The 20,195-nt window shown below is 32.8% G+C and overlaps 1 protein-coding gene across 3 annotated transcripts in view; it reads right to left on the reverse strand.

Moving 5' to 3' along the window:
* The window catches only part of HBS1L (HBS1 like translational GTPase), an 81,031-nt gene that overhangs the window by 37,752 nt on the left and 23,084 nt on the right, over positions 1–20,195 (reverse strand). Inside the window, exon 6 of one of the 3 annotated variants that reach the window (XM_059083804.2) lies at positions 1,821–1,936. The exons of the other annotated variants lie outside the window; for them this stretch is intronic. Coding sequence (XP_058939787.1) covers positions 1,821–1,936 — 116 coding nt within the window. The remainder of the gene's footprint in view (positions 1–1,820; positions 1,937–20,195) is intronic. 3 annotated transcript variants of the gene reach the window in all.

A 20,195-nucleotide genomic window follows, 5' to 3' on the forward strand; every position in this document is an offset into this window, starting at 1 on the left:
AAATGGGAAAGGCTAAATTAAGAAGAGGTAAGAGAAAAACCATAGAAACTTATATGTAATAATGATTTCTCCATAAATATGCTGCCATGTCTCATCAGTCTATAATTCCCTAACTTCTCCCTAGCCATTAATGAGGCATCCCCCACTCTTCAGTCCTAGGGTGCTTTACACTCTGCAGGTATCTTCCACCCCGCAGTAATCAGTTCTAATCAGCATGGCTAGAAACCTAAGGCTCTGCCACCAAAACATTCACGAACTTGAGCCTTGACCTAGTCATCAAATACTCCAGAGACAGAGTTTATCCCATGTGCAAAATAAGGAAATCACCACCAATACCATCTACGTGACAAAGATTTTGTAATAAATATTATATTTGTAAAAGCACACCAACTATTTTAAAATATTCTCAACAACAACAAAAAAGACCTTATTCTATGGGATTATCTCATCATTGTTCATAGAATATCCTTGCCAGAAAACTCATAAACCAAAAATAATTACTTAAGTTTGTGGTCAATACATATTTACTGTAAGTATCTTTAGTTTGACTGGATGTTGTTGCACCCATTAACCACCTTTATTTTTTAAATGATTTTAGGCATTTATAGGATCAAAAAGTGCTAGAATAAACATGTACCTAGTCACAGATAAACAGTAACACAAAAAATATACCTCACCTTGGCTTGAACCCAGTGTCTTTTTAATTCACTTAAGTGTCATACAAGTTTAGTTTCAAGAGTACATACAAAAAAAGAGAAGAACATGCTAAGCTGATGTTCATCTGGAAAAGTAAATGTGAGAGAATGACCAATAAAATTTTTAAGTTAAGGATAATCATAGGGGACTAGAACTACCAAGATATCAAATATCATAAAGCTGAAGTAAGTTAAAATGTGGTAATGACACAAAAATAGCTTGATGAATTAGAATAGAGCATCTGTAAATGAACAAATTAATAGTAATATATTTATGTTTGCTATACATAAAAATAAGAGCTGAATGTTCTTATAGGAATATATAGGTTACACAGTTTTAAGTAGGAATTCAACATATGCAAAGAGATGTTTCAAGTCAGTGTGAAGAGAAGGTTATATTCAACATTGTATTGGGAATACTGGCTATCCATTTGAGAAAAAGACTCCATCATACGTTTATGGTGTTTCATATATAAATTCCTTGTTGATTAAAGATATGAAGAATAATATAAAAATATATTTTATTTTCAGGTAAGGAAGACTGACAAATTTTACATAAAACTTAAAAAATTTTTCCCTGATTAAAGATAGCACAAGCAAACATAAAAGTATGTGAGGAAATACATACAAGGGGTTAATATATGTATGTGTGTGTGTGTGTGTGTGTGTGTGTGTGTATATATATATATATATATATATATATATATATATATATATATAAAGAGCTCCTACAAACCAATAAATAGACCAGTTCAAAATACACAAGTCAAAGAAAGGTGTGGCAGAGGAAACGGGGGTGGGGGGGGTGGGGAGGGATAAGCAGGAGGAGCGAGGGAAGGACTGAAAAGAGGAGATGGTGGAAGAGGGGGGACAAACAGATAAACGGCGCAGAGGAATAAGTAGAAGGATTTCTACTTTTTTTTATTAGCATCCAGTGTTGCAAAGGAAAATGGGGAAAAGAGCACTATCTGACACCGTTGGCAAGAGTACAGCCTGGTACAACCTTTGGCAGGGAGAAATTTTATAAAATAAAAAACTTTACTATATACACTATATTTCTGGGAATGCGTTCTACAGAAATACTAATGCTACTGTGCAACAATATATGAACAACACATCGTTTACCGTGATGCTGTCTGTAATGGTGAAAAAACTGTAGATGTACCTCAATAAGGGAATGGTTAAACAAATTATGATGTATCCAAACAATGAAATAATTTGCTTCAGATAAAACAGTAAACCTACATGCGTGAAAAGAAAACAATAACACATTAAATGGGAAAAGCAATTGAAATATTATACAGCAAAGATGCTATATTATTATGTTATTGGCATTAAAAAGTCTATAAGAATGTAAGTGAACTTTTAAAAGAGATTACTTCTACAGACAGAGAAAGAGAAATATCATATGACATCCCTTATATGCGGAATCTAAAAAGAAATGATACAAATGAACTTATTTACAAAACAGAAACAGAGACCCACAGACTTAGAGAACAAACTTATGCTTACCAGCGGGGAAGGGTGGCGAGAAGGGTTAGTTAGGGAGTTTGGGACTGACACGTACACACTGCTATATTTTAAATGGATAACCAACAAGGACCTACTGTACAGCACAGGGAACTCTGCTGAATGTTATGTGGCAGCCTGGATGGGAATGAAGTTTGGGGGAGAATGGATACATGTATATGTCGCTGAGTCTCTGCTGTGCACCTGAAACTATCACAACGTTGTTAATCAGCTTTACTCCAATATAAAATAAAAAGTTTTTTTTAAAAGTTATTACTTCTAGAGAGTGATACTAGGAGAGAGAGGAAGTGACTTTTCATATCAAAATTTACATAATTCTATGTTACAATGACTATGTATAATTTTTATAATTAAAAACCTTTAAGTGAGAAGCATATATATTAAAACACTTCAAAACACTAAAAACTTACTTCTATACTATTCTTCAGAGATGCTCTTGATTTTTTCTTATTTCATGTTTTGAAACAAAGGTACAAAGTTCATCCAATCAATCATCCAATGACAACTTTATATTCAGAATGCTCTAGTAAGGCTGAAAGTAATGCTCTAAACAGTTTTGCCTTTTGTGTTAAGTAACCCCTTGTTAGGCTCTGAGGCTTCTTGACAGCAAGAACTGAATCTTTTGGATTTTTCTATTTCCGCAACCAAAGTATGTGATACATGGCACATCATTTATACGTTAGCTGAATGCTGAACTGAATAAACAAAATCATTTCCTAATAGCTCTTTCAATGCTCTAATAAATTCCTAAAGGAATGAAGGTGAAAACTAAAGGGAATTATAAATGTGACGTCTTTGAACATGTCATCTTACGGGGAAAAAAAACCATGGTAAAATCTATCCTGCACTTCTCAGATTTTCTAAAGCAGGATTTCTCAACCTCAGGACTACTGACATTTTGGGCAAGATATTTCTCTGATGAAGGCAAAGGGTGTCCCATGTATTGCAGGATGCTTAACAGCATCCCCAAAATGTCTACAGACAGAGCTAAATGTCCTTTGTGGGGCAAAATCACCTCCAGTTGAATACTGCTCTAAATAGTTATTAACAAAAGAAATAAATACATATTGTACACCCAATAACCACTCCATGTCAAAATCCTCCAATTCAACTCTCACTTGAGAGTCTGGTAAAGTAGGTAAGACATAGACTCTACTGCCAGATAGCCTGGGTTGAATCCAGGCCCTGCCACTTGAGTTATGTGACTTCAAGTAAGTCACTTCACTTCCCTCAGTGCCTAGTTTCCTCATCTGTAAAATGATAACAATATTAGAACCTACCTAATAGGTATGTTAAGAGAATTTAATGAGTTAACACATGTAAAGTGTTTAGAGTAATGCCTGGCATATAGTAAGTACTGAATGATTCACACCACATTGAATCTATAGACACAAATTACTCTCTGACAATCACATATTAATTCATGATGGGGAGGAGGGAAATGCCAGCTGTATGACACTGTGCTAAGTATTGGAATAGACAGATCAAAGAATACGACATGAATCCTATCCTCAAGAAACCTTAAGTCTAATAGAGATATCACACAAACATTATTACAGTGTGAGCTGCTATAATGCAGGTACAGTGACAGTGCATAGGAAAGGTACTAACCCACCATACTGGAAGAATTAGGCAAGATTTCCTTCAAAAGATTCCTAATGAATCTTGGAGGGAAAAATAAGGAACAGGGCCTCAGGGAACGTGACACAATGCATACAACTGACAGTAGATCGGCATGGCTGGGATATAGGGAAAGAGATTAATTGTGTGAGACTTAGGGACAGAAAAACTGGCAACTCATTTAGGGCCACATATAATATTTAGGTACTTAACTTGATTTTGAAACATAAGAGCCACTAAAAGAATTTAAGCATTGGTATGACATACCATATTGTGCTTTAAAATGAATTGTGGAGACAAGACTGAGAGAAAGCACATAGAATATTGTTGTACTGATATGCGTAAGAAATTCTATGAACTGACCTAAGATAAGAACGATGGAGATGGAGAAAGGGTTATTTAAAAGATACTACAAGGTAAAATTAGGAACGTTTGCTGCCTGACTGTATGTAGGAAAGTGAGAGAAAGAATAGTTCCCAAATTTTCTAGCAAGGAAAAGTGGATGCCTATGTCATTACCCAATAGAGAAGACATTCCAGAGAACTAAGAGAAGTCTGCTGGTCAGGATATTGCTTCTCTTGGATAGTCTTTTATTCAAGTGCAAAATAAGAGCAGTCCATAGAGGAACTGTTTCCTCCTAAATAGATGGAGACTGCCACCAAATATTTTGTGTTTTTTTTAAACACTGCTTAGACACTCTCAGGTCTTTAGAGATAACTTTAATTTTCAAGTTAAATTATAACGTATTTGGCACGAGGGACACAAGATGACTAATACTCTCTGTTATCAGGTAGCTTTCATTCTAGATGTGATGGACATGTAGAATGACAAGACTGAAAGAAAATATAAACAAAGAAATTAAAAGAATTTTGCATGAGACCACAAGTGCTATGACTACAGCTGAGCGAGTACCAGAGCATAAGAAATAAATAAGAGGGGACAAGCATGAGAGACAATATAGTAACAGAATATGGTGATGAATTAAATGTTAGGGAGGCAAAAAAAGAGAGATCTAAATCCCTAGGACTCTAAATTAGATATGAATATAGAACACACTGGATCTGAGATTCTTTCAAGACAAACAGAAATTGGATAGAAACCTGGATAATTGAGTCTGCAGAACAGAAGAAATGAGAGCACCATTAAAACACAAGAAGTAACTTGAGACCTGGAAATGGATGAAATAACTTACAGAAAATGAAAGGTGAGAAGGTAGCAAATGTCCAAAGAAGGAATGTTGACTAACAGAGGCAGGCAGAAAATAAGCGTTCACATTCCTTGTACAGTCCTTACATGGAACTGAGGTTCATGCAATCAGGCAAATTTTCAGGTTGTATTATTAAATGTCATTTGGTGCAGTCCACCACTTTATAGCCGAAAATTTAAGTAGATTTCTAAAGATCACAAGCCTGATAAATGGAGTCTTTTGCTCCAGACTGTTTCCAAGGCACCCTCTCCTTTCTACCGTGTTTCTGGTTGCACCTCCTCAGGACCTCATGGAAGTGGATTTCCCAAGATAACCGAACCAGGTTTATTTTGAAGTTAAAAGTATATGAAACTTGCTCAATCAAGTGCCTCTATAAAATGTTAATGCTTTGTCCAAATCATGATTTTCTGATTTTTAGTATCTACTCAGATACTTCTGATAATGTTAAAATCAGTAATGCTGACTTCATTTAACATTTGCATTTCAAAATCTCCTAAGAATATAGTTAGAGCCTAGCAGTTAAATCATTCTCAGCTTAACAAAGAAGTTTCTATTTCGTACAATTTTAATTTCCAATGGGAAATTACAAGGATAGGCTCGTCTTCCTTTAATAAACATCTAGATACTATCTTCTTAACCTTTTGCTTATGCTCATTTTAGGTGGGGAACGTGACATTTAGGGTCTAAAGCATACGTTATAGCATAATACTATCAATTTTAGATCACAGATGATAATCCGAAATTCTTGAAAATGATAATTCCAGACCAAAATGATGTGACTTGAAATAAAAAACCTTTATTGTATATTTTCATGGTGCATATATTGTTTTCATCTGTATTGTAAAATATCAATATAAGTATGTGCCTTACCTCTCCAACTAACCTCTGAGCTCCAAGTGTATTTCTAAAATTTTTTCCACAAGATCCGGTCCAGTGGCCTAGTACATACTAGACACTCAAATATTTACTACGATTACATAAATCTTATATATGGAAAAAAGTAATATATTCTCTGAGCCAGGGATTCTCAGCTTGGGAGGAGAACCTAGATCAAGAAAACAAGCACATCCTTGCCCCCACCCCCTCTGAAAATCATTGTCACTGATAGATCTGATGCTGACAAGAACGTGGTATATCTCAGGTGTCCTGGGACAGAAAAAAATATTGAGAATGACTTACCTGGTATAAAACTAATTTTATAGATGAAGAAGTGAGGTTCATGTAAGTTAAACAATTTGTCCAGTTTAACATTCTTTGCAAATTATATCTTGTTGCCTGATTTGAGGTTCATAACTAAAAAGATATTTGAAGATCTGTCTCAAGTCAGGAAATTAGTTCAGATGACCTTTTAAGGTTCCTGCCCTCATACTCCTATTTTTTAAAAATAACTACTTGCCTATTCACTGAGAATCTCTCCCCCACATATATATCATTAAATCTCTAAATGACAACAACTGTAAAATGTTTGAACATTTTAATACTATTAGCCACATCAAATAGGGTATTAGTTAATGAAAACTGTTCTCTAGAAAATAACATTCTTAAATCCAATTAAAAACAACCAAGGTTTGTTTTTTGGTTTGTTTCATATAAAATCCATAACTAAACATGAGAGGATTACAAGGGACATTTAAAAAAATAAGCTTGTTTACCTGACGGCATTAAGTCATTTCAAATTTGAATAGGACCTATAAAGATGTGAAAACACTAGTTCAGAACAGTAGTTTTTGTTTTAAATTTAAAATGCCTTTCATAATTTTTTAATCAATATTTTTAAAGTAGTCTGTGGATCAAACTGGGATGTAAAAATTGACTCCACGTTTAAAAATGTGTGCTGCAGTTAGAAAATGAAAAAAGGGAAAACACAGGATACAAAATTGTATGTATAACTGTATGTACAATCCTGAATAACATAAAGAATAAAAATGCATAGGAAAAAAAACTGAAAGGAAATGTGGCAAAACACAAGAATTTTGTCTTTGGGTAAGAAAATCATGAGTGGGACTTCCCTGGTGGTGCAGTGGTTAAGAATCCACCTGCCAACGCAGGGAACACGGGTTCAAGCCCTCGTCTGGGAAGATCTCACATGCCGCGAAGCAACTAAGCCCGTGCGCCTAGAGCCTGTGCTCTACAACAAGAGAAGCCACAGCAGTGAGAAGCCCGTGCACCACGATGAAGAGTAGCCCCGCATCATCGCAACTAGAGAAAGCCCGCACGCAGCATTTAAGACCCAACGCAGCCGATAAATTAATAAATAAATGACAAAAAAAGAAAATCATGAGTGATTTTTTCCCCTTTTTCTACATTAAAAATATATTACTTTGAAATTTAGGAAAACAGTAAATTAAGACTTCAAAAGGAAGAAATTTTTTTTGTATTTATATGGTTAAGACAGAAGACAAGTTTACAACTTAAAATCATTCAGATCAAAACACCTTGAGTTTAAAAAACATTTAAGGTTATTTTTTTTTAAACTGAGGTTTTCCAGGTAAATACACTTTTTGCCATCAATCATTATAGTTCCTATAAATGTTTCAACATGGGCATACACACACAAAAAAAGATTTTCAAAATTTCAAAGAAACGAGTGTTAAATTTTCAATGAAAAACTATTTCAAACAGAAAATCATTTCACTGAATCTGACTACACGTTTAAATTCTAATTACCAGATGTACATTCAGAAAGTACACCAACTAGGCTACAGAGAATAAACCACTTCCTTCAATATTACAACCACACTGTGATTTCTTTAGTATGAATTATGTTTTCATTTTAAAACATCCTTCATATAGCATAAACTGCCTCATCAAATCCATTATGCAGTATCCATCTCCTATCACACAGAAGACTAAAATGTTTTATCCTAAAAAAATATTCACTGGGATCAGATTTCAATTTTCTATAAATATCATTGAGCCGGCAATCTTAAAAATTAAAAACTTTTGATGAATAGATTTCAACCTTATATTGGGCTGGATTATATGCCTTGAAGTAGTATCCACAAAATTTTATAATCTATGTAATTAATTTAAATTATATTAGGACCAATAAGAGTTCTTGCTACTTCAAGAATTAAGAAATAAAGGCAATACTATGTTACTAATAATTTTCCTTTAAAAAAGCCATTTATTTTTCATTTTTAAATACTGTTGTAATAAAAATTTTGTTAGACCAGAAACAGGACAGCCTATAAAACAAAGCCTTTTTATTTTACAGAATGAAACTGTATATACCAAAACCCTTTTTTAAAAAACTAGACAAATGTAGCAGTGTTCCTCACCATTCTCCCTAGGCCTTCTGTTTTAACTTATTCTAAACTCTTCCTGAGAGATCACATCTATATCACCATCGCTGGAATTATCTACCCTTAAGCATCTCCCTAACAAATCCTGTTAATCCTTCATGTCTTAAGCTTCGGCATGATGTTATTACGGGCAAAGCTAAGAATGTATATTTGAGAAATGCCTCCTCAACAACACAGAATAATCTAAATATAATCAGCTCCTACTGTCTGCCAAGAAATGCTATACTGGCTTCATTTAAGACTTCAATTAACATCAAAACTACCCTAAAAAATAAGAACTATTTTTATCCTAATTTTGCAAATGAGAAAACTGTGACACAGGGTGTTAAGTAATTTACTAAGGGCACACAGCTAACAGATAGGTGGTTCCACTAGAATGTAAATCCAAACAGTCTACACAAGCAGCTGTGTTCTTCCAAATTATAGTGGAAACTAGCAGTGAGAATCGACAACTTCTAGTCATAAAATCAGAAAAACACTAAACATTTAGGTAGAGGAAAAGGTACAGTAGAAATAAAAGGCTCATAGTATGCATATGAGCTGAAATAAGGAAAAGAGTTAATAAGAACCTTGCTGAAAATTTCAAGAAAGGAGTCCAACTAACAAGAGATGATGATAATTAAACGGGCATTAATAATCAAATTAAAGACAAGAAATTTCATTAATATTCTCATTATTTAGGTGTCATTTACATCATTTTATTTTAGTGACTGTAAAATACACACATGTGCACACATACATGGGCCTATACAGATTCAACTTAATCCTTATTTCAACTTAGTCTTCAATTTCTTTCCTAAATTCTATCTTTAAGATTTTCAAGAACATGATTGTAAAGACAGGGAGAGGCTGCTGTATTTGAATAATCCTGAACAAATTTAAGTTTTAAAAAGATAAACACAAAGGGGGAAGGGGGAGGGATAAATTAGGAGTCTGGGATTAACATATACACACTACTATATATAAAATAGATAACCAACAAGGACCTACTGTATAGCACAGGGAACTATACTCAATATCTTATAATAATCTATAAGGGAAAAGAATCTGAAAAGGAATAAATACATATAACTGAATCTCTTTGCCATACACCTGAAACCAACACATTGTAAATCAACTATACTTCAATTTTAAAAAAAAAAAGAATTTAAAAAAAGATATACAGTAGGTCACAACCATCTCCACACTTCATCTTGAATTCATAATTGGGGCAAAGAGTCATTCCTAAATAACTTAAGAAAACTTGGTAATGTCTAATATTATCCAATATCCAGAAATAACTCCATAATAACAAATGTAATGAACTTTAAAGCAATTAGTAAAGGGAAGGAAAGGGAAACTAATATTGTTCTAAGAGACTACTATATGGTACAAGCTGGGTTAAGGATAAATCATAATACTTTGAGATAGATAATACTTTTGCCATTTTAAAGAAAAAACCAAATCTCAGAGAAATCCAGTAAGTTTACAGATAGCAAATGAAAGAGCTAGATTACAAAACAATAATCTGAGAGCTATCACCTTCTACTATACTACATGCCACTGGTCAAAACAGAAAGTTGATGCATCTTTTAAATTCTAATGAAACTCTGAAAGAAAATAAAGTTCGACCACTTTTTACACTTTACACAGAAATAAATTTTAGAGGAATTAAAAGTCTTAAATGTTAAAAACTCATATAATAGTTCTCTCAAAAGAAAACTGAGAATATTTATAACCTAGAGGTTAAGGTTCTTTTGTTTTTTTTTTTTAATCCAAGACAGCAACCTGTTAAGTTAAAAAAGATAGATATAATGGCATCAAATTTTTAAATTTTTCTGGAAAGATACCATAAAGAAAATGAAAAGATTGGGAAAATTATTTACAATGCATATACTAATAAAAGATTAATATCTATAATACCAAGACTTCAATTAATAAGAAAAAGAGCCCAATTAAAAAATGGGCAAAGGATATAATTAGCAATTCACAAAACAAATTCAAATGACAAGTGAATATATGAAAACATACTCAACTTTGTTAATGGTCAGGGAAATGAAAATTAAAGTGGCAATGAGACATTAATTTCTTACCTGTCAGATTGTCCAAAGTGAAATATAACACCTCTCATAAAGCAAAGGCCATATCTATTTAAAGCAAACAGTATACCTTTAAAATAGCAATCCCACCACAGGGGATCTATCTGATAGAATCAAAAGCCCTAGTTTTTAAGGATATGTACACAGATGTTCTGAAAACAGAATAGTTCATAGAAGCAAAAATTGGAAATAAAATGAATATTCTTCAATATGGGAAATCTTGAATAAATTGTAGCACAGCCATACCACGGAATATTATGTAATTACCAAAAAGAATACATTGGAAAATACTCCAGTTGACAGTGTATTATAAGGAAAATGAAAATTATAGTACATCCTTTTTTTTACAATAGTAATGAAAAATCCCTCTACGTATATGTGTCTATTTTTATATATTATGTGGAAATAAAGAAATACATGGAAGAATCTATATCAGGCTGTTAAAAATGGCTGAGAAGAGAGGTAATCCCCTCAAAAGGGCTTACATAAAAACGTCATGAATGACTTAAAAAAAAAAAAGTGAGTGGAAGTAATATAAGCCCCTCAATGCATTAGACTTTAATATAATCACTTTTTATAGCACTTGTTCCTTAGATGGTCGTAAAAGAACACTTTATTTCTTTGAACTAAGCTCAGTTATCACTTGTTGAGCATTCTCTATGTGCCAGACACTGTGCCAACTGCATTACATGGGTTATTTTACTTACAGAAACTTATAAGTTAGGTACTGCTGTCTCATGAATAAATGGTATTTTAACACTGCCAACCTATAACAGCATGCACAATGCACCATGGATACAATTTTCAGGGACACAAAGGTGACTGTCATCACAGCAAGCTCCCCCACCCAAAAGGCATAATCAATCTCTGACTCTTACCTACTCTGTTAATGAATGAAAACATCAATATGAATATAAAATCCTTTCATGGAATATAATTATTCTTTATAAACTAATGCTATCAATGCTATTACGATTCACAGTTAAATACAAGAAGTAAATTAGTACAGTCTTCCCAAAGGTAACTTCACAATGTGTACTAAAGCATTAAAAATGCCTGTACCTTTTTATCCAGCAATACTACTCCAGAAAAACCATTTATAAAATAATTGAAAAAAATGCACAAAAAGTACAAAAATGTTTACTGAAGCATTTTTGGTAAAAATACATTGAAAAACTTAAGTTCCTATAATAGGTATCTGGTTAGATAAAATAACAATACTATGAAGCCTAAATTATTGGCATACCAAAAAAGTCTATGAGTGGTTGCCAGGGACTAAGAAAGGGGAAAATAGATAGCTGTTGAATGAGTATTGAGTTTCAGTTTTACAAGATGAAAAAGTTCTGGAGATTGGTTGCATAACAATGTGAATACACTTAACACTACTGAACTATATGCTTAAAAATGGTTAACCCGGTAAATTTTATGCTATCTGTATTTTACCACAATTAAAAATAAAATTTAACAAAGTTAAAATTTTTTAAGTCTGCAGCATATGATTAAGTTAACTGGGTGAAAAAGTGGACTGGCTCCATTAAAAAAAAAAAAAAAAACTAATATTCCCTATATGTAGAAACACATAACACAAATTATAAAAGAAAGAACTTTAGAAGCATCTTATTCTGAATGTTGGCTCCACCATCTACTAGTTTTGTGGCCTTGGGCAAGGTGTTTAGCCATTTTTAGCCATTTTTCAGCCTCTAATGATGACATTAGAATAAAAAATAAAAATCCCTACGTGATTATTTTTAATATTAAATAAGATAGCAGATATAAAGAGTTTAGTACAATATTTGGTGTGTAGTAAATGTTCATTAATATTGCCTACTATTATTGCTTAAATGCATCAAAATGCTAACAGTTCTGAATTCTGAATAATGGGATTAGGTATCCATCAGCTCATTTGGACTTTCTAGCTTTACTCAATAAACACTGTTATTTATTACTTAAGCATGTGTTTAAAGACGGTACCAAGCTAGCAATTATTAAAAAATTAAATTCTTCAGAATTTTAAATCAAACAGAATTGTTGCTTAAGTAAGGAACAGAAGACAACATAGTGATTTAAGATTAAATGAACTAGAAAAGGACTTCATTTCTTAGGACCACTAATCTGCAAAGATTTAGAAATTGACATCATTTCTCTGTATAGGAATGCCAAAGTCTGTAAGTAATACCAGCAGAAAAAATAGTTGAAAGTAATTTTTAAGTACCTCACTAATGATAAAGCTGGTTTCCCTAACAAGGGATTTAATTTTATCCGTAAGATACCCCAACAAATACAAAATAAGATTGAGTTATTATAGTATAAAAACTTGTTGCAAGTAATATATAACAATGAAAAGGGTGATGAACTAACACAATGTTGTAAAAAAACTATACTTCAATTAAAAAAATTAAAATTAAAAAAATTTTTTTAAAGGGATGTTTAAGTTCAAAAGAACTCAGTTTGAGTTATAATGTGCCTCTAATAGCTGTGCAAAATAACAAATTATTTATTTCATATGAGCCTCAGTTTCTTCCACCTACCTCACAGATTCTCATAATAATCAAATAAAATATACACAAAGCCTGACACAAAGTTTACATTCAATTTATTAATTCACTTCCCTATCTTCCCTTGAGAAGTAGCAGCTCCCAGAACAGAATACTTTTACACATAGCCAATAAAAAGAAACAGGCAACTTGTTCAGAGGGAAAACATCCTGGCTATATTTGGTGCTTCTATGAAACCAGACTTAGCCCCTGAGGGGCTACTATAAAGTTCTAAGGAAGAATCTGGGGCTTAAATCTATGTCCTCAATGGCTACCACATTTTTCTGATAAAAAGCGAACATGCAGTAAATGTTGGCTAAACTGAACTGTATTTATCGGCTCCCATTCTAATCCTAATCCCTTGCTGAATACTTAACAACTCTTTAGAACATGCCAAGCACTCAAAAAATATTAAAAAGTACATATAATTGCCTGGGAAAGAAACAAGAAAGTATATACAAATATATGTAATCTGATTATAATTTCTATGGTTTTAAAAAAAGCAAGGTAATTAGGATTAAAAGAAAACTGCATTTAACATTCATGCAATTCTTATATGGTACTAGCTATTCGAAGAAGATAAGCTGTTTTGAGAGTCTAAAGCAAATTATTTTTAAATTAAGCAATTAATGCTTCAGTTTTTCCAGTGTAGGTGTATACACAAAGAGAATCTTAAGACATATCTGAGAACATTCTGAACTACTTTTTTTCACTGTAAAAAACCACTTCCTTTCAAAAGCCCACAGAATTTTAAAGCAGAAAGCCGATTAATTCTAAAGTTTTCTGTACAAGTATAAAATTCTTCTAACTGCTTGAATAAAATTACTCAGTGACAGAAAAATTAATGAAAATATTTTTCAAGAAAAAATATATTTAAAGGGGACATCGGAAAAACTGTAGCTAAATATAGCTATTTAAAACTCTATATAAAAAAGGATTAAATCAAAATAATATATTTTAAGTACATTACTGAAAAGTTCATACATAATAGATTCAGAAGTGTTCATAACATCCTATAGTAATAATTTTTCTTTGTAACACAGACTTTTCAAATTAATCATAGTCTTTATTTCCAGGATAAGGATAAAAATCTCATAATATATTTGACCGGAGAAGGGAGAAAAAAGAGGTTACATCTCTTCTTAAAAATCTAACATCACTATCACTCCTATTTAGTTACTCAGGTAATGCTGAAGAAAGAGACAAATACAGCACAATAACCAATTTTAAAAAAAAGGACCTTGTTCCAAGTGTTTACAGCTCTGCTTTATCTTTAATTTCTTGTACCTTCTCTAGGGAACAATCTGCCATTGAGATGCAAGAATATGATAATCATCATCTGAGTATAGTTACAAATAATACTTTACAGATATTCAAATGAAGATAAACTGTAAGACGTTTGTTTAATAGACTATTAATACTACAAAACTAGAAAAACAATGCTAGCAAATAACTATATCCTCATTATGTAAATTAGGTTTTATTTTTTGTAAATGAAAAAACTTCATTTGAAGGAAAAATGATGAAATTCAAAGGGAAAGGAAAATGATGCATAATAGGTTTCTAAACAGTATGAGCAAACCAATAGTACTCCAGACAAATCTTATCAAAAATAGTACCTGAGGACTTCCCTGGAGGCGCAGTGGTTAAGAATCCACCTGCCAATGCAAGGAACATGGGTTCGAGCCCTGGTCCGGGAAGGTCCCCCATGCCACGGAGCAACTAAGCCCGTGCTCCACAACAAGAGAAGCCACCACAATGAGAAGCCCGCGCACCGCAGGCTTTTCTGCTATTCCTTTTCTACTGAGCCTGCACTCTGGAGCCCCCGCGCCACAACTACTGAGCCCGCATGTCACAACTACTGAAGCCCGCGTGCCTAGAGCCCATGCTCCACAACAAGAGAAGCCACCACAATGAGAAGCCCGTGCACTGCATCTGAGAGTAGTCCCCGCCCGCCACAACTAGAGAAAGCTAGCACGCAGCAATGAAGACTCAATGCAGCCAAAAATAAATAAATAAATTAATTTTTTAAAAAAATAGTACCTGAATTGTCCAGTATTAAAGTATATTTCTCCAGAGCCTCCAACGCTTTTAAACAATGAATTTTCTTAATGATATGATTAATATAAACATTTATTGGCTACTTTATTTGTGAGGCAAATGGAAATATCAACTTTAAAAACCATATAAAATGTTAATTTTTTTTTTTTGGTCACTCTGCACAGCATGTGAGATATTAGTTCCGTGACCAGGCATCAAACCCCCAGGAATCAAACCCATGCCCCCTGCAGTGGAAGCGCAGAGTCTTAACCACTGGACACCCACAGAAGTCCCGAAAATGTTAAATTACGCATGATTCCTTTTCCATATTTGTGGACCAACTATGTTTTCTTTAATGTTTACTTTTATTTAGATCATCTATTTTTCTAAAAGAATCAAAATAAACCCCACATTAGAAAAAGACTCTAGCAATCAAAAGAGTTAAACCTCATTTCACATAGTGATATCCATTTTGTCGAAAACTATTTCTCTTCCAAGTTTCTCTTCTAATCATAAAATTTTAAACCATAAATAGTACGATTTTTCTGCCCAGAATTTTCCTTTCAGACAATACTATGTGTATCTCAATTGCTAGATTTTTTTGTGGGAAATAAACCCGAGACTATGTTACTTAGTTTTACAGTTTTGGCAATGAATCCCCCTGCCCTTGGTAGGTTTAAGGTGGCAAGGAAAATACCAACAGAAAACAGATTGTCCCATGATTCTACCCCCTAAATATACACTCTTTTAGCAGGTCACCCATATGAATGTATAACAAAATTATATGATAACCCATTCTAAGGTTATTTGTATTTGCTATAATGGTTACTTTCAATATTATATATGTTAATAAAATGAACTAAAACGTTATCTAACTTAAGGAGACACATAAACATTTAATACATCATTTTAGAAATTAAAGAGTTCCAACTTATTATAAGATAAAAGGTTAATTTTCATACAGATATTAAGTTCTCATTCAAAATTCTAAAAATATTGAAAAATTTTCCAAGTAAGTATAATAAAAGAAATTTTCTCCTAGACTGTTCAGTGGTATGTCATTTTAAAGTCATGTTGATATGGACAGTAGAATTATTATACCTAATCATCTAAACCTTTGGAACAAGGTCTGTCATATCACACACCAAGAAAGAAATTATTCACAAGCCTCTCAAATTAATCTAGTTTCACAGTTGACAGGGGCATTTAATCTAATCAAGTGCTGCCAGAAAGATATATCCAGTTAAAGAGACAAAGTAAAGACGTTTCTATCTCACTTTTCCCAAAAAACATACCACACACACACACACACACACACACACACACACACACGATAAAAGAAAAGATGATAAAAACAACAGAAGAAAAAGTTGAAAAGTAAGCCAGCAGAGCTCACAAGAAATACAGATTAAAAAAAAAAAAAACTACTTACAGAAATAAAAAAAAGCCACACTAGAAGCAGTGGAATGGGCTAGATAGCAACATATAATAATAGAAAATGATACAGCAATGTCTGCAAAGCCTTCCAGGAAAGAAAGAGGAACCAAGAACTATTATTTATAATGCAGATACAGGACACAGAATCATTTTCATACATTCAATGGTTTGGGAAATATTTCAAACATGTATATTTTGGGGATAGGGGAAGGTGGGAGGTGGAAAAGATGTCAAAGTAGAACAAGAGATAAACAGAGGCCTAATCATGAGAAACCAATCAACTTTAAGATAACTATGGTTGGTTTAAAACTAAGGAAATTTTAAGTACAGAATCTAAGAAAATGCTATAAATCTTCGCACTACGTATATAATGACTAAAACTATTAGGAGATAAAGGGAGAGAAGAGGTCAAGTATAACTTGAGAAAAAGTATAGCTCTGATGAGCTCAACTTTTAAAGCCAGAACTCATTAAAAAACTGTTTAAAGTTAATTCAGTTAATAAGAGTTTAAATGTATTATAAAAGGTGTAAAGGTAAATACTTTCCCTACGAACTTAAAATATTAACAAAAATTATGAGAAATAAAGAGGAGGTGAAGTGTAAGTGTGTTAATTTCTTCATCTTTCATGAGAGATTAACACATACATACTGTTTAAAGTTGGCAAATTTTTAAATGGTAACATGTTATTACATTATAAAGATAGGGACATCCCTGGTGGCGCAGTGGTTAAGAATCTGCCTGCCAATGCAGGGGACACTGGTTCAAGTCCTGGCCCAGGAAGATCCCACATGCCGTGGAGCAACTAAGCCCGCACACCGCAACGAAGAGTAGCCCCCGCTCGCCACAACTAGAGAAACGCTGTGTGCAGCAACGAAGACCCAACGCAGCCAAAAAAAAATAAATTAAAAAACAAACAAACAAAAAGATAAACTACAATATTTCCAGGTTATCAAAGGGTACATACAAAGTCAAAACAAACATAGACCATATATTAAAATACGTAAATATAAAAGACAACATATTTTTTAAGTGACAGAAGGTATTACATCTATCCTATCAATGCCATAAATGGGAAAAAACTATCTGTCTCTGACAAACCAAATTACAGACAAATATAGAAAACGCAACTAAACCAAAGTGACTCGAAACACTGAAAGCAAAAGAATGGACAAATAAAACTTAGAGAAAGCAGCAAACATGATATTAATGTTAAACAAACTGAATTTAAGGCAAAAGGCATAAAACAAGCAAACCAGGAACTTTATATTAATGAAAATTTCAAATCCACAAAAAGATCAGGTATCTTATATCAAAATGTACAGGGTGAAATGTTTATGCAATAAAATATATTTTAACTTACCTCTCTGCCTATAGCCAATCAAGGAAACAGAATTTAAGTAAGAATACTGAACTCTACAAAAATCTGAAAAGTAACAGAAATATATCATATCTTGGTTTCTTAAGACAGAATTCATATACTTAACAGAGGCCTATGAAATCATTATAAAACTACATTGGACCACAAAGAAAAACTCAATAAACTTCAAAGAGTAAAAGGTACAGACCACATTCTCTGATAACAGTAAAATGAAATCAGTAATCATAACAAAAATAGCAAACAAAAATCCCACCATAACCTGGGATTTAAAAAAAAAAAAGATTCTTGGCTTAAAAAGGAAATCAGAATTAAATTGTGGATTATCCAGAAAATAATAGTTAACTCTAAAGAACCCATATGCTACAGCAAGTACAATAAGTAACCTAAATGTCCATCAACAGACAAATGGATAAAGATGTGGTACATATATACAATGGAATATTACTCAGCCATAAAAAGGAACAAAATTGGGTCATTTGTAGAGACGTGGATGGACCTAGAGACTGTCACACAGAGTGAAGTAAGTCAGAAAGAGAAAAACAAATGTTGTATATATTAACACATATATGTGGAATCTAGAAAAACGGTACAGATGAACCAGTTTGCAAGGCAGAAACAGAGACATGGATGTAGAGAACAAATGTATGGACGCCAAGGGGAAAGCAGGAGCAGGGGAGGGGGTGGTGGGATGACTTGGGAGATTGGGATTGACATATATACACTAATATGTATAAAATAGATAACTAATGAGAACCTGCTGTATAGCACAGGGAACTCTGCTTCGCTGTACAGTAGAAACACAACATTCCAAACAATGATACCCCAATAAAAAATTTTAAAATAAAAGAATAATTAGTTCTTGGCTTAAAAAGGAAATCAAAATTAAATTGTGGATTATCCAGAAAATAACAGTAACTCTAAAAGAACCCATATGCTACAGCAAACACAGTATTCATAAGAAAAACAATAACTACAGAGACAAAAGTTAAGCAAGAGAAAATAGGAACAACACATATCAACTTCAAGGGAGTGGGGAGGAACAAGGAAAGGGTAGAACTTGGATTCTAATCTAAATTTATTTCTTAGAACAGAGAGAGAGAGAGAGATCAGAAGTATGTGTGGCAAATGTTACCTTCTGTTGAAACTAAATGGTGGGTTCATGAGTGTTTGCTATATTATTATCTGTGTTTGACATTTCAAAAATATTAATTTTTAAGGTAAAAAATTTTTATGTATTTAAATTAAATGTTCTACTCAGAAAGGTAGAAAATTAAAAATAGAAGAGATTAGGTCATAAACTCACAAACTAATGAATTAAAACCAGTAGAACTAATGATCAATTTAGGAGCCCATCTTTGGGGAAGAAAATTAAATTACAAGGTAAAACTCAAGAGGAAAAAAAGCAGGCAGAGGGGGAAAGAAGATGAAAGAAAACAACATTTAAAATAAGAATGGAGATTTAACCACAGTATAGAAGAATCTAAAATAATAGTAAGACAATGTTTGTTACAATGCTAAACAAATACATTTGTCAACCTGGATGAAATGGATAGTTTTCTCAGAAAATTAAAGCTTCCAAAACAGACCTTAGAATATTGAGAAAGATAACGCCTATCATAAAACAAATAATTTCAATGCTCTTCAAACTATTTAAGGATGCAGGAAAACTTTCTAAGCTCTCTATAAAACCACGAGAAACCAAAACCTGACAACACACACACACACACACATACACACACACACACACACACACACACACAACTGTAAATTAATTTTATGGATAGAACAATTTTAAATAAAATATTTTCAAATAAAATCCATCCCATTAAAAGAATAATCCACCATGACCAATTAGGAATGTTCCAGTGTAGACCAATACTAGAAAACCTATTTAAATAATGTAATGTTTACTGTCTAATAGTGTAATGCTAAAGCCTTTTCCATCTATGAAAACGGTTTATTTTTTTCTCCAAAAATCTTCTGATAACATTAAACAGCCCAATAAAAATTAGAACTAGATTTTTTTCAGTAATTTGATAAGTTGTTTCTAAAGCTCATGTGGGAAAAAGAGCCACGTGAGGTAATTCAGGAAAACTATGAAAAAGGAAAAAAAAAATAAGACAGCCTATAAAATATTTAAAACCTAACAGTAATAAAAAGCTACAGTAATTAAAAATTTGATACTGGCATAGAACAAGACAAAGAAATGGAATAGTACAGAGTCCCAAAACAGACAAGACAGATGGAGAAAGAAGAATTTAGCACATGTCAAAGATGGCATTCTAAGCAGGTTAAAAAAGAAAAAGGATGTGTAATACAACAAAAGGTAACTGTGACAAACCCAGCCATCAAAAAAGAAAAGACGTTGGC

This window comes from Kogia breviceps, chromosome 13, assembly GCF_026419965.1.
Source record: "Kogia breviceps isolate mKogBre1 chromosome 13, mKogBre1 haplotype 1, whole genome shotgun sequence".
In the NCBI taxonomy this organism is placed as follows: domain Eukaryota; kingdom Metazoa; phylum Chordata; class Mammalia; order Artiodactyla; family Physeteridae; genus Kogia; species Kogia breviceps.